General features: G+C 36.8%; 1 protein-coding gene across 1 annotated transcript in view; it reads right to left on the reverse strand.

The window, feature by feature from the left end:
* C15H8orf34 (chromosome 15 C8orf34 homolog) overlaps positions 1–15,232 on the reverse strand; it is a 520,738-nt gene that overhangs the window by 388,260 nt on the left and 117,246 nt on the right. Inside the window, 2 exon segments of the mRNA XM_049853855.1 lie at positions 1,721–1,852; positions 10,288–10,435. Of these exon segments, the coding sequence (XP_049709812.1) occupies positions 1,721–1,852; positions 10,288–10,435 (280 nt within the window).

Below are 15,232 nucleotides of genomic sequence, written 5' to 3' on the forward strand. Positions count from 1 at the left end.
TGCGTCCTACATACTTTGGACATGTTGTCAGGAGGGATCAGTCCCTGGAGAAGGACATCATGTTTGGCAAAGTACAGGGTCAGCAGAAAAGAGGAAGACCCTCAACAAGGTGGATTGACACAGTGGCTGCAACAATGGGCTTAGGCATAACGATTGTAAGGATAATGCAGGACTAGGCAGTGTTTTGTTCTGTTGTGCATAGGTCACCATGAGTCAGAACCAACCTGACAGCACCTAACAACAACAACAACATATAAGTAAGACAGCTCTCATTCCCTCTGTGGGTTCGATAAATCCCTGGAGCAACTCACAAAATTCAGAAGAGTATTCATGCATACAGTTACTAATTTATTATAACCAGAAACGACACAAAGAGACACTTAGGGCAAGGTCCAGAAGGAGTTACACAACAGAGCTTCCATGTCCCCAGGGATGTGTGACCTTCCAGAAGCAGACAGTATCACCAACCAGGAAGCCCAGGGAACTTCCATGTTCAAAACCTTTTATTGGCTATTGGATATTCACGACTAGGGCCTCATTGCATAGTCATGACTGAATCACTGAATATGAATGCTTGCTTAAATCATTACCCTCTGCCTTCCTGAGGTTAGCTGAGCAGGTATGTATGGTCTGTGTAGTTCTTACTCAATCGCACAATTCTCAAGTGTGCCTGGTGCCTTTAGATAACAAAGACATGTCAATTACCCAAGAAATTCCAAGGATTATCTCTCAGGAACCAAAGACTTTTTTTTAGGCAAGGTAATTCATTACTGAACCTATGTTTAAAAAAAAAAAAAATGGGGACTTAATTTTGTACACCAATTTGTATTAAAATTTTTAAGAGTTCACATATTTTCACAAAAACTTTCTGTGATTGATATAATAATTTTTAGAAGTAAAACTTTATCAATAAGGAAACTCACAGAGTGGCCCAAATTTAGATTCCAGTCAGCATATAACTGATTTTTCAACACACTAGATAAATATTTTCTACCTACTCCTTGTTTTGTTAAAATTACAATCAAACAATCTTACTCTGTACCAAGCACAAAAAATTAATGTATAAAAAGAACAGCTTTCAACCTTCCTGTTTTCCAAGAAAAACTGTGATTTGCTACAGGATCCTGAGCTAGTTGGTGTGTTTGTAAGTACGCAGTAGAAGCAAAGCATCAGTGTATATTAAAGCAGTCAGAAAAAAGGAGGCACACTGAGAGAGAAGGGGTACTTTGGGTAGTGTGGAAAAAGAAATTATATAGGGACTTCTATCATAAATAATCAGTAAAGAGATTCTAGCTGAAGGACTGTTCTTGTTTTGCTTTTTTGTTTTTAATTTTGTTAAATGTTTTAAATAGAGCTCTCCTTTTCTTTATAAAAAATTTAATTTGTTTTTATGTACACAGTAAATGTAGGACTGGTACTGCTTTTGAACATGATACAATGCTGCAGCTGGCCATGAGAAGCAAGGGGCTTGCTCCATGCAGCTTACAATATTAAAGGAATATTTTACTCAAAAAGATCTAAATCAATTACACATGTTTGAGAGGATTAATAGATATACATAAAGCTCAATGTTAATGCTAAGATGAAAGTGAAATTCATTAGGATTAACAGCCAGAAATCTCAGATGAAATGTTTGGCTTCAATTCTTGCCGTCTCTTCGTTTCGTTAATAACATAGATTCACATGCATTAAGTAACATTTGAATAACGAGCTTCCTTACATGATTTGGATTCCAGTGATGGTGGAGAAATACTAGACACAGCAATGTCACTTTTCGACTTTTTAGGCTTCTTCACATTTAGTTGCCAGGGTTTATCATAATTTCTGAAATCCCTTCTTGTTCCTTTATGTTCTAGTAAAACAAAACATATATAAAAACCCAACGATAAGTGTTTTAAGATTGACCACAAATCAAATTCATGAAGTCATTAGATATACCTGGCAAAAGCTATAGGTCATCTCTTATCAAAAATACATATAAGCAAATGTATTTCCTTGTATATTTGAATTTGGGATATGATATAAATCAGTTTGGATATGAATATGATAGAAATTATATCATATTAAACTATTATATAAAAGGCTTTTTAAGGCATGGGTTTCCATTATTTAAAATAATATTCTTTAAAAGAATGAGTATCATGGAATAAACCATTTTATTCTGTTGTAAATAAAAACAATTAAAAATTTAGGTAAATTTCACTCAGTTGATGTTACCTTGGAAATCCTGGTGGCACAGTGGTTAAGAGCTATGGCTGCTAACAAAAGGGACAGCAGTTCGAATCTACCAGGCGCTCCTTGGAAACCCTGTGGGACAGCTCTAATCTGTCCTACACGGTCACTATGAGTCGGAATCTACTCGAGGGCAACAGCTTTGGTTTTTGTTTTGTTTTGTTTTTGACACTACCGTATCCATTATTCAGTCTGACACATAAAATCATTGACATTCACTTAAATTTCTTCCATAGCCTCACCCATTTTTCCATGTCTCTATTCAAGAAAGATTAATTCAACCAATTTAGCTTATAGTTCTCCTTCAAAGATAGGCAATGTCATATCAATTGCCAAATTACATGATCCTTCCGAGACTTTATCCCTTGCAACATTTCATATTTTTAGACAGACTGATGTTTGTGGAGTTTTCCTTTTTTTTATTCTCAAGGTATTACATTCTCTTGGTCCCCCTATTAGTCCCTATCTGACCATTCCTTTTATGTTTCATTCACTTCTTTCTTATCTTCCATCTATTTCATCTATGTGGGATTTCTTAGAATTTCCTTCTGCCTTCTCGTCTTAACTTACAAATTCTCAAACTATCTAAGGTTTGTTGATGACTCTTAACTTTTTCTGGCCACCCACTTATAAATACCAGTTAGACATCACTATTTATAGGGTTGCTATGAGTTGGAATTGACTTGATGGCACATAACAACAGATATCAATAAACATTTCATGAATTCTTCAATATTCGTCCTATGTACAACGTAACAAACCTTGCCCAGTCCTGAGCCATTTTCATCATCGTTGGCATGTATGAGCCCATTGTTGCAGCCACTGTGTAGTGCCTTCTAACCTAGGGGCTCATCTTCAAGCACTACACTGGACAATATTCTATTGAGAGTCATAGGGTTTTCACTGACTAATTTTTGAAAGTAGATAGCCAGGCCTTTCTTCCTAGCTTGCCTTAGTCTGTAAGCTCCACTGAAACCTGTCCACCATTAATGACCATGCTGGTATTGGAAATACTGGTGGCATAGCATCCAGCATCATAGCAATATACAAGCTAGCATAGTACAACAAAATGACAGATGGGTGGTGGTAGAAGAAATTATATCTCCAAAATAGATGTAGACAGAGAAATACTGCTAGATTGTAAACTAAGAAAAGACAACGACTCTGGGATGGGGCCAGCATTGTGGATGTCTAGGAATCTTCCAATCTCTTTCCGCCTAGTCTATCTTTTGCCTTAATGCTATCTGTGGAATACCTCCATGGGTACCTCCTGGGTTCAAGCACACCACTAACCAATATTCCTTGTGCCTAGTGCTTGGAATTTTTATTCCTCTTTTGGTATTCAGTGCGATGATGGAAGTGGACAAGCTGGGTAACTGCTAGTTAAGTACAATATTAACAGGAAAGTTGGAGCCTACTCAATGATAGCTAACCACAACAACAATTTCTTCTGATGCAACACAGCTAAAGGAAGAAAGAATCCTTAGCACCCCATGATACAAAGAAAGAGTACGAGAAGCCAGAAAGGAATGACACATTAAATTTTGTAGGTTTTTCATTTCCCATTTCTGGCAAGGGAAAAATAAATCCATATTGATTCAAATAATCTAGCAATGATATTGTTCTCATTTAGTCGATCGTAAAGAAATAAGAAGCAGAAAGTCACAGGTCATTGAACACAGACTGATAGGATTGCAGTTAAATTGGAAATATTAACAGCAGGCACGAGTTTCTCCTGTCTCTCTAAAATTTTTGAGAAGGATCTAAATAGTACCAAGCTATACTGTGCAGTGGTACAGTGTTTAAGCACTTGGCTGCTAACGGAAAGGTCGGTGGTTCAAATCCATCAACCACTCAGAGGATGGAGGATGTGACAGTCTCCTTCCATAAAGTTACAACCTTGGAAATCCCAGGGGGCAGTTCTAACCTATCTTACAGGTTTGCTATAAATCAGAATCGACTCAACAATAACAGGGTTTTTTTGTTTGTTTATATTGTGAGGGAGATAAAGAAGAGTCCACCTATAGTATTTATTGACAAATCCAAAACTAGATAGAACTCTCCTCATATAAATTTGGAAAAACAGAAAATACTTTTTTTTAAGAAAAAAATCAATATAAAAGAGACTATCACATTCAACATACAGAGGAAATTCATAGTTTTGAAAAAGATTTACTATGAAAGTACAATTAAATTTTAAAACATGACTGTATTATCTTCTTAATAAAAATGAAAGAAAATGATCTCTGTGAAACAGAAGACAAATGAGACCTGAGATAGGAAAACCAGCCTACAATAAAAATGCAACTGTAGACAGAAATTTAAAAAAAAAAAAAAAAAGATGAGATAGGGAAATACTGACTGGAAACTAAAATGCAATACCAAGATTTAAACTGGTGTTCAAAGACAAAAAGAGAAAACTGATACTATGGAAAATCAAATCAGTAACACAGAATACACACTTGATAGACTTCCCCGGAAGATAGTCGGTTAAGCAAGAAAGGGAAAAACAATGCCAAAGAAAATGAGGGGAACAGAGGACACCAAAGGAGACTCAATGTACACACTGCTGACTTTCCTGGAGAAGAAATCAAAGCAAATATAATGGGAGCGATAACCAAGTACACAAGAAGTAAACTGTTTTAGGCTGAAGACCTGGCCTGCTGATTGAAATGAGTCACTGGATAAAAGTCAGTATGAAAGAAAAGAGACTGTCATCTAGACATATTCCAGTAAAACTTCTGAATATCAAAATTAAAGAAAAAAGAAATCCTATAAATATTTTTTTTTTAAAAAAAGGATAATTAAAATACTTAAAAAGAAGGCTGCATTCAGGTTTCTCCTTCACAATTTTAAACAACAGACTCTTGAATACAGAATGCTTTATCCCAAGATGCTATACACATTTAAAAACAAGAAGAGACTTTTCAGATATTTCAATATCTGCAAAAAGAATAATGTCATGTATTTTGAATACTGAGATATTTTCTAACTAATCAGAAGATGCACCAAAATAATTAATTTAAAATTGCAGTCAAGGTTTAAACTGGCATTATTTACTGTCACTCAAATTATAACCACTTTGATTATATTTACATCCAAGAATCACTCTATGCTTTCCCTTGCCCTCCTGCCAGACTCCTCCTTCTAAAATCCTTCTTCCCTTTCTGGAAGCACACATTCCATGGAAAACAAACATTCCTGCATCTTCAAATCCCTCAAATTCATGACTTAACAAACGCCTCATTCTTCCACAAGATCACTTCCTCCTCTGCAGTTTCCTGCAATGGAGGGTGTTCATTCCCCTACATTCCAACCACAGCCACAGGCTGTAGAAATATGACTGGGATTTCCTGGTCCACTAATCCTTCTATAAGAGGACATCTCAATAGTAAAATAAAAGTCCCTCATCTCTTGAGGTAAATGCTGCCTGTCTACACTACTCACTCATCTTCATTATTGCTATCTTTCTGCCTCTGACTATTCCCACAGCCTTACTGAAGACATTGGCACAGACTTCCTTGTCCTTTTAATAACTCAGATACAATTTTGTGACCTCTTAATCCTTAGACAAACTATTTATTAAGCTTCATATTTTCCTGCCTTCCTCAACTCTAAGAGCTTCACTTCTCTGATACTTCAGATACTTCCAAATCAGGGTCATCCACAGGACCCTCCTATCGCTACTTTCCTAACACAATGGTGGACGATCTACCTGGAGGAGCCTTTGAGGACCAAAGCTCTTCAAAAATCTTGATCTCAAATATCAGTCTCTCGAGACAACCCCCGTCCTTCTGGATCTCTCATATTTTATCGCACCTTCATACCTACATCGACCTTCTAAAGGTCTTACCTCTTCATTTTGCTTTCTCTGTCTAAACCTCTTTCTGCCCTTTCTCACTGGCTTCTGATACCAGACCATGTACTTGATCACCTGGACAATTTACACAAAAATATCCTTAACTCCACTGCAAAGCTCCCACCCTAGCACAACCACAGCTCTCCAAATTGTTTCCTCTACTCCCCACTCAGTACTTCTGGGTACTGCCGGAGAAAAAAAACCACAGTCTTGCAGATGATTTCCATGATTAAAATTAACGGCCCTGAATGTCGGTTAGGTCCCAGAACTAACTGACCATTATTGTTTTCTGTTTTCCTTTTGTGAACTATTTTTCCTTTTCTCTAGGTGACTCTATAATTGACTTCACTCAATTCAAATTCCTCTATGAATCCTCATCCCTCCTGCCCTCAGCAAATAACCTCCCCTCTTAATAAACAGAGAAAATTTAGGCTGCCAGGTATAACCTCACACTTGCCTTCCCCAATCCCATCCCATACTGTTCTTCCATTCTTTCACTCATGGTTTTAATGACTTTTGTATGATACTGAATACCACATCTGTGACTCTTGCTTGACCCATCCCCCAAACTTTAGACTTATATCCAACTGCTTGCTGGAATTACCCACTAAGATGTCCCATAAGAAACTCAAATTCATCAATTAAAACTGAACCTATAATTTTCTTCATAAAGTTAATCCTGTCTTCCCATCTTGCTTCATTAAACAATCATTTACCCTATTACCCATATCAATAAGCTGGAAGTTATAATGATTATAATAATTATTTATTACCGATAATGATTATAATAATCATTACAACTCCTGGTTTACTGGCTTGCCTCCTTATCTCTCTCAAAGCAGAGTCAAATAATTGTATTGAGCAGAACTCTAAAATGGCCTCATGATCTCTGTCCTCTGATATTATACCCTATGTCATCCCCCCCACCCACTTGAGTGCAGACAGGACATCTGACTGGTTTCTAACCAAGAGAATGTGGCAAAGGTGATCTTATGTCAATGTCATGATTATGTTATATTTTATGAGACTCCATCTTAGTAACCTTGACTGATAGAGACTCCCTTACTGGCTTTAAAGAAGTAAGCTGTCATGTTGTGAGAGAATCCTGTGGCAAGGAACTGCAGGTTGTCTCTAGGAGCTGAGAGCAGCACTAAGGTGGAGCAGGAACACACACATACACCATGTTCTATTGCGTTATCCAGATTTCTTTCCTCTGAAATACAGGAATAATCTACAATACACTAAACATTCTGACGAGAAATAAAACTGAGCTATCATGGAGTAAGAAATTCAGAACCTAAAAGATGCCAGGTCATTTTTAGTGCTCGAAGAGGAAAGAAAAAGGCGTTCTTTTGTTTCATGGGGATAGATAATCAGTTATGGATGAGAGAATGGAGCATCTTATTACTAACAATGCTAAAATATTACTATTTACCATAATTTTTAATGTTTAAAGCACTTTTTGATTTCTTATTAGAACTGATTCTCAAAATATGATAAAAATGAGATTCACGAAACGTAAATATTTTCCCTTAGTTTGCATAAATATCAAGTAGAGCTAAGACTGCAACCCAGATTTCATGTCTCAAGGTCCATGGCCACTTCTCTAACCTCTCTATACTTCTTCCTAACTTTGTGTTTTGAAGATATTTAAGAATTAAAAAATATTAGGGAATACTATTTCACCTCCCCAAAAGTGATATAAACAAGGATTCTCTCCTACCCTCAGATCTTAGCCCCCAACAATGGAAAAAAAAAATTTCAGGCTAACACATAAATATTATTAGACCTTAAATATTTAAAATTTTTAAAGCATTAAAATGAGGAATTCCAGAAGAAAAATATAATTAGCAAGCAATAGATCATTTTTAACTTTGAGACGTGGATACTGGAAAGGAGATAAAATGAAGAGAGATAAGGTAGCCAGAAGTTTCTTGGAGACAGACTTATTATTCAGCCTCCTGACAAAATGGCAAAAGAGATCACAGACAGGAGCAAAACCAAATCACACTGATACAGAGTACAAGAAAGTGAAAAATGGTTTAAAAGTAAGGCTAGAAGGGGGACTAGAGAGATTCCTCAGACATTCTGTTAAGATAGCAAACAAATTGCTAAAAAAGATAGTTTTGGAGACTATAGTGTCTGTGAGTGTATATGAGTGTGTGTGTGTGTGTGTGTGTACACCTGGGGGCCTTGAAGTTTGGATCTCTTTCTGCCAAGAGAGCTGCAGAACCAGATCTTACATAATTAGTTTAAATTTATACAGAATTAATGCATTAATAGCATTAACTAAAACCTGAAACTGAAATACTAAAATAATTTAAACTGAGAGAGGGACCAGTGTCTACAAGGAACACTACAAAAATAGATACTTGGACAGAACTGCTAAATGCTTGAAAACAATTTAAAATTTATCAAGTAGCATAAGCCTTTACCTGTGGTTTACTTTAAATATCTAGAGCTTTTTTTTTTTTGTATTTGGAAATACCTTCACAAGGTACTCTTCACACTCTTGCAGTGATTATACAACTGAATTTGCGCTGCCTACGATGAATTATCAATCTCAGGCAGAGAGGACACAGGCGGCCCCCAAAAAGTACGAAAAAGCAATTCCTATCACTTTTTAAAATGAACCCAGGTCTTCTACGTTAGGTCAGAAGGAAAAATCTCCCTAATGAAAGGGTAGCTGGGACTTTCAGTACTAGTTCTGATCTTCTCTCTGGGAACTGTTTGATGGCTATTATTTCCCTACCTTCTCTTTCTTCCAGAGCAAAGCTAAGATAATGCAAAGATTTAATAAGATATAACTAAAGAATAGGAAAAAAGGCATTCAACTAATAGTAACATCTATATTAAGTGTTTACAATTTTCCAGGCATTTTTCTAAGATCTTTACATGTTAACTCATTCACTCCTCAGTCATAACAATGTGAGGTAGGTAATATTATTCCTACTTCACAGATGAAGAAACTGAAACACAGTGTCAAACAACTTGCAAAACGTTGCATAGCAAGTCAGTGACAGAGCCCAAGTAAGCCAGGAAACCCTCGATTTTAACTACTACACTACCGTTTTTCTAAATACTGTAATTTATATAGTATGGCTTCTTCAATGGGCTCACAGTGTTCATCTAGCCTACCTTTAAGAAGTGGTTGCTATCTTAGCTCCTACAAACCAGAGCCCTTGTCTATATACCTACTCTACTTAGAATTTTAAACCCAAGAAGGCAAGACCCAGAAGAATCAAGAGTTCCCTCTTCGGTATGTCAAGAGCTCATATTCTAGTTTCCTGCATGATACATATAACTTTTGTATGGATAACTGACACCAGAGATTTCTACCCCACACATCATAGTGTGGTCTTTTGCCGTGGTCTAAGAAGGCAACAATATGAAAATACAGCCTAAGAAGACCAACATTCTTTCATGTGATCCCATAAAGCACACAGCACCAAAAGGAAGAGAGGAGTGATGATGTCATCCTAGAAAAGTATCTGGAGTCCATTCAGTCAGATCTCCATGGGAGTAAGGCAGGAATTGGTTACCCAAGCTGCAGGTATGTGAGGATTTGGGTTTGAAAGTAAATGTCAAACCAACATACTAGTGAACAGAACAAAAAAAAGTCAGCATGAACTCCGTTCAACTATCTTTCCAGTGCTCAGTGGGAAGATGAGGCTGTTGCAGGCTGGGTAAAGCTGGTTCCCAGTGTCCAGAGTAAATGGATCTTCATAAAGTTGAATTTACTTTTGGACAAAATTTGGGGCTAGGTTACATAGATAATGATCATTAGATTGGTCACCAAGAAAGTTAACCTTACAGAAATCTATTTTTGACCTTTGTACACAGATGAATTACAAGCATTTAAATAATTCTTCATTAAAAGAAGTGAAGGTTGGAATAATTAGTTTAAATTCATACAGAATGAAATCTCTTCGTGCAAATCTACATGCTATTTCTGTTACAATGGAAACTAAATATTCTAGTATTTTGAAGCATAATGTGTAACAAAATATTCAAATTCAAGAATATTTTACGACAAACTTGAGCCTATGGGTGAAGACACAGATGAATACATGAAAATTCTAGGTAGTAGCTATCCATTGAGATTTATCTTATCATCAGAAAGACTTCCGTAACTGTTTCATTAAATGTATGCAAAATCTCTTCAAAATGAATTCCAAAATACACTTTTAACTTACCTGATGTTTCACTTTCTGCCCAGAGAGCTGCAGAACCAGACAAAGTTCTCTGAAGCTGTCCACGGTTTCCCTGTTTAGACTGAAGATGGTCAATAAGAAATGGGATTGGCTGGTCAGGTGTCTCAGTTATTAACTTGGTCATTAATTCCTGAAGGAAGAATAGAGCACACAGTTGCATGTAATAATAACGGCAACAATAATAGATAACACTTACATAGCATTACTATTGTGGGGCACTCCTCTAACTGCTTTATGAACAGCAACTAAATTAATCTTCAAAACCATCTCTCAAGGAAGGCATGAGTAACCGTCCTCATTTTGAGGAAGCTGAGGTGCAGAAGAATTAAGCAAACTGTCTAATTTACACAGCTAATACATGGCAAAAATCAGGATATATTTGTTTATATTTATTTTTATTACTAGACCTAGCCAAAAACATACTAGATATTTAATCTAAATTCTTTTTAAAAATCTGAGCTTCTGTTAAGGGTGACAGAAAAATTTGGGAACAAATAAGGGTGACGGTTGAACAACATGATGAACATAAGTTAACGTCACTGAACTATACATGGGAGGATTGTTGAATTGGCACATTTTATTAAATATATATTTACCACATTAAAAAAAAAAAAGAATTTTAAACTTCAGGTTACTATTTTGAGAGATGCTTTCAAAAACAAAGCTTTTTCTAAACCTCACCATATACCTACTATACTGATGTCATTGTTTCTTTCTTAGCCTAGACAAATATCTTAAACTGAAGAAAATTTTGTCAGAATAAAAGAAAGAAATAACAAGTTGCATACTTGCAGAAAAATCCCTCATAAACTGGTCTCCACGCAATACACAATTTCTTTTCACGAAAGCACTGATAGGGGTTCATCCTCTGTTTATTTCTTAACAAGTTAAGGAATGGAGAGTTCTCTCCCTGACAAAGCAGGATGCCCCATTTTTGAACAGCTCTAATGAAACCTTAAATTGGGCAGAAATCTGCCTACGGGTTCTATCTACACACTGGTTTTTCCAGTAAGGAGCAACAAAAAGCAATCTCCAATTTGTGGTCTGTTAGAATCCCCAGATTCTTCCCTAGTGAACAGCTGTCAAGCCACAAGTCCACCATTTCGTGCTGTGTAATTGGGCGTGTGAACCCACATGCATCATTTCGCATTTCCATCAGTCACATTTCATCTTACAGGTTTTAACCCAAAACGCTAGTCCACCAATGTCATTTTAAGTTCAGATTCTGTGACAGGCATGGTTCTAGCGAGGAGGCAAGAAAAATCAGATATTAGGATTCCTAACTTTTTTTTTTTTTAACAGAGAAGTTGCTGGAAATTCCCCATTCCTTGGTCTTGTTTTAATTGTTGTAGGTGGTAGCCTATTTCTTATACCTTGAATGCTTTTCCAACCTCAGATGTTCAGGGGGCTGGTTTTTTGTCATCATTCAGTCTCTAACCAGGGAAGTTTACTGTAACCAATCTCCATTAGTCTTTATCACTTCGGTGTTTTATTTTCTTCACAGCAATTAGCACGCTCCATAATTATCTTGTTTAATATTTGCCTACCTATTGGTTGCCTGCCTCTCTCCCTTCCTTATTGGAGCCTATGAGCAAGGCTCTCCTGGTATTATATAAATGGCCCAGAGATGGCCCCTGTATATTAACCTAATACAGCCCCCATATTGTTTACTTCTTCACAATAGGCTAAAACCGTTAGCCCAAGGCAGGCTGGTGCCACTCAAACTCTCACATATTTAATTGCTTTACATATAGTTCAATAAATATATTTTAAACTATTTAGAGCCTACCTATTTTATATACCCTGAGAAACTGCACTCAACATCTGCTAATGACAGATAAGACAAACCCTATAGCTATAAAAGATCCCAAACCTCTGCTGCCCTTCAGAGCTCTCTGACGCAGGGGGTCCTCACCTTGATGCTAAATGATACCACCTAGACACATAAACTCCCTCTCTGATTTCCCCTCTCCCCCAGGAGGTCCCTTGCTCTACCCCCTCTTGTGGGTAGAGGCCCTGTGTTGCTGTCTCTTGAAGGTCTCTCGCTTTGAGGGACTCCCCCTCTCATTCCACTCTGTCCAAGCACTGGTCCCCAAAAAGCTTATGTGCTACTGTCTCTCATGGTCCTAGCTCTCCTTGATAAACCCTAAAATCACAGAAGTTACCATACCGGGTTTGTTCTCTACTCTATCACTAGGGCCTAGAACTCTACCTAGATTATAGCTGGTGTTGAATGAATGAATGAATGATTGGTCTACTGACCACAAGTTAATATTAGAAATTAAAGGGCTTTATTGTACCAATAAACAACAAGTAAAACAGCCAGGTTTCTTGGTCTAGCAAAATGTAATCTTCTGTCCTCCTATCCAAGAAACAGCTGTCATGATGTCTTAGGGATATTTGGTGACATTTATACAGTTTAGTAACATACAGATTTATCTGATTAGAGGCTAAACAGAATTTTTTAGATGGCAAGGTTACAAGTTGATCTCAGAGACATGAATAAAATAATTTAGCATAACCCAAAAATGTGCAGATTCAACACAGAGTTAGAACTAAAAAGAGCAAGGGATTTCTACCATAAACACACTGTGAAGCAAAACATTTATCAGACAAACATAATAATTTTTATATTCTGAAAAAACAGGTAAGCAAATAACCAATTGGCACAGGTCTTTGTTTTTATTTATGCTATTTAAAGTATTATTATAGTTATAACTAAAGAGGTCATTCCTCTACCACTGTGAAGGTAATTGCAAAGCAATGCAGAGTTCAGTTAAATCCCAGTTATACACCAACTAAATGTAACTGAAAACATTTGGGACTTTGCTTCTTTAGAAGCTATGTATTATACACCTACTCCTCACTTACCGTCTATCTTGTTATGACATTTCGCATTTATGACAATACTAAAAAGTCTACTACCCAACTATTTTGCACATTAATGATGTGTGTCTGGCAGTAACAAATGTGGAGATGTGAGGCAAGAGTAATGCTGGCCATGATGGTTAAGGTTATGTGTCAATCCGGCTGGGCATGATTCTCAATGGTTTAGTGGTTATGTAACGACTTAATTTGGCAGTTAATGTAATGATGCAGTCATCCTCCCTTTTGTGATCTGATGTGATCATCCTCCATTTTCACAAAATGCCAATTTTTGCTTATCAACCTGGTCTTTGGAACCTAACCATGTGGATATGTAAGGAGTATATATAATTTATTTGAACTTATTATACATTACAAAGACTTCCAGAAATGGCAGGAAAAATAGAAGAACCAGATAGATAACTCTTATCACAGAAGGTCTGGGCACTCAGCTAAAGCAAAATTAGGTCAGATAACAGGACTTTAAATTCACACCAATTTCTATCCTGAATCTTCATTAAGATCTCTCTCATGTGCTCTTTTTTTTACTTTTCAAATAAGATGGAAAGTTTCTGGATGTATTTTTATTTCTTTTAAAATAAACTGATGTCTTCCTTTATTTTCTTTAAAACACAGATCACACAATCTTAATCAAGTAATAACTGTTAATTTTTCGAAAATAATCAGTGCGATAAGTAGTTTTGGGTATCTTTTATATAAGACTAAAGACAGAGATCAAATTCCATCATACGCAGAATGAAAATAATGTTTGCAGTAGAGTATGTTGGTTACCTTGGTTGGGCAAGAGACTAATTTTAGATGATTGTATCAATAAAAGGAGGTGTCCTGTCCCTCATTCAATCCATGTATCCGCTGACATTGGGACTTTAATGATCTTGGTGACCTGAACTTGAGAGAAATTGCTTTCTAAGATGCGAATATCTGAATCCATAGATTTGCACAGGGATGCTTCTGGCAGTAAAAAGACTGATTTCTTTCCATCTGCAGGATTTAGACACATAAAGACAGAACTGATGGGCTGATAGATTCAAGGAGATGAGACAGAAGACTGCAGCTGGAATGGGTGCAAACTGCAGATCAAAGCCCAACTGAAGAATGCTTCACAGGCATGATTCACCATGAGAAACAGTGTGCAGCAGGAAGTCAGTCCCAGGTACAGACCTGAACATCCTAGGGAACAATGCTTCCAGGGAGAGAGAAGAAGTTGTCTACAAATTCTTACCAGCAGTTCAAAAGTTGTAACATAAAATCCCCTGGGAGATTTTGGCTGTGGGTGCACATGAATTGCAAAAAACAATGGGAGTAGTAACAGCATTCTAGCCATGGACCAAAACATTTGTAGAAATTTCAGGCTTAGGGGTTGATAAAATGCAAGTATTAATTTGAAGATGTCCTTGTTTGCACTCACAGGTTAGTTAAACCTGGAGCATCCAAGTTACAAACAAAATGTACTGGCAGCTGCCATCAACAAATTTTATTCATACTTCTTAATTACTACTAATATAAATGAAAAGATATAAAAGATACAGGAATAGGTAGTTGTTAGACACCCAGGCGTTGAAATCAGGTGGACACTTTTAAAATCACCCATTTTCTATTACTAGCTGTATGACTTTGGAAAAGGCACTTAATCATGTTAACACTCAATATTTCGTCTAAAAATGTGAATGGTTAACAGCACCTACACCATAGGGCTGCCATGAGGATTAAATAAGATAATGATTACAAAGCATTCATAAAGTGCTTGGGATATATGTAGCCTACTGTGACAGGCTGTCTAACACTTTCTTCTAAGGGGGAACTCTATTTCTCAGAATCTCCTTCTTTATATGTTCTAGGCTAGATTTTCCCAATGTGAAGGGTCTTCAGGAGACTTGGAAGACAGAAGAAATTATTCTTTGGAACTGACTGCAGGCAAATGTGAGGAAAGATGAGAAAGAAATTCCCAGCAGCTTTCCAGGAAGTTTGTGGAAGCCTCCACTGCAAGCTGGCATAGCAGTGGGACCTCTACAAATGGAGTGACAGCAACATCCAGGCAAGT

The sequence above is a fragment of the Elephas maximus genome, chromosome 15 (genome assembly GCF_024166365.1).
Source record: "Elephas maximus indicus isolate mEleMax1 chromosome 15, mEleMax1 primary haplotype, whole genome shotgun sequence".
NCBI classification, from domain to species: Eukaryota; Metazoa; Chordata; class Mammalia; order Proboscidea; family Elephantidae; genus Elephas; species Elephas maximus.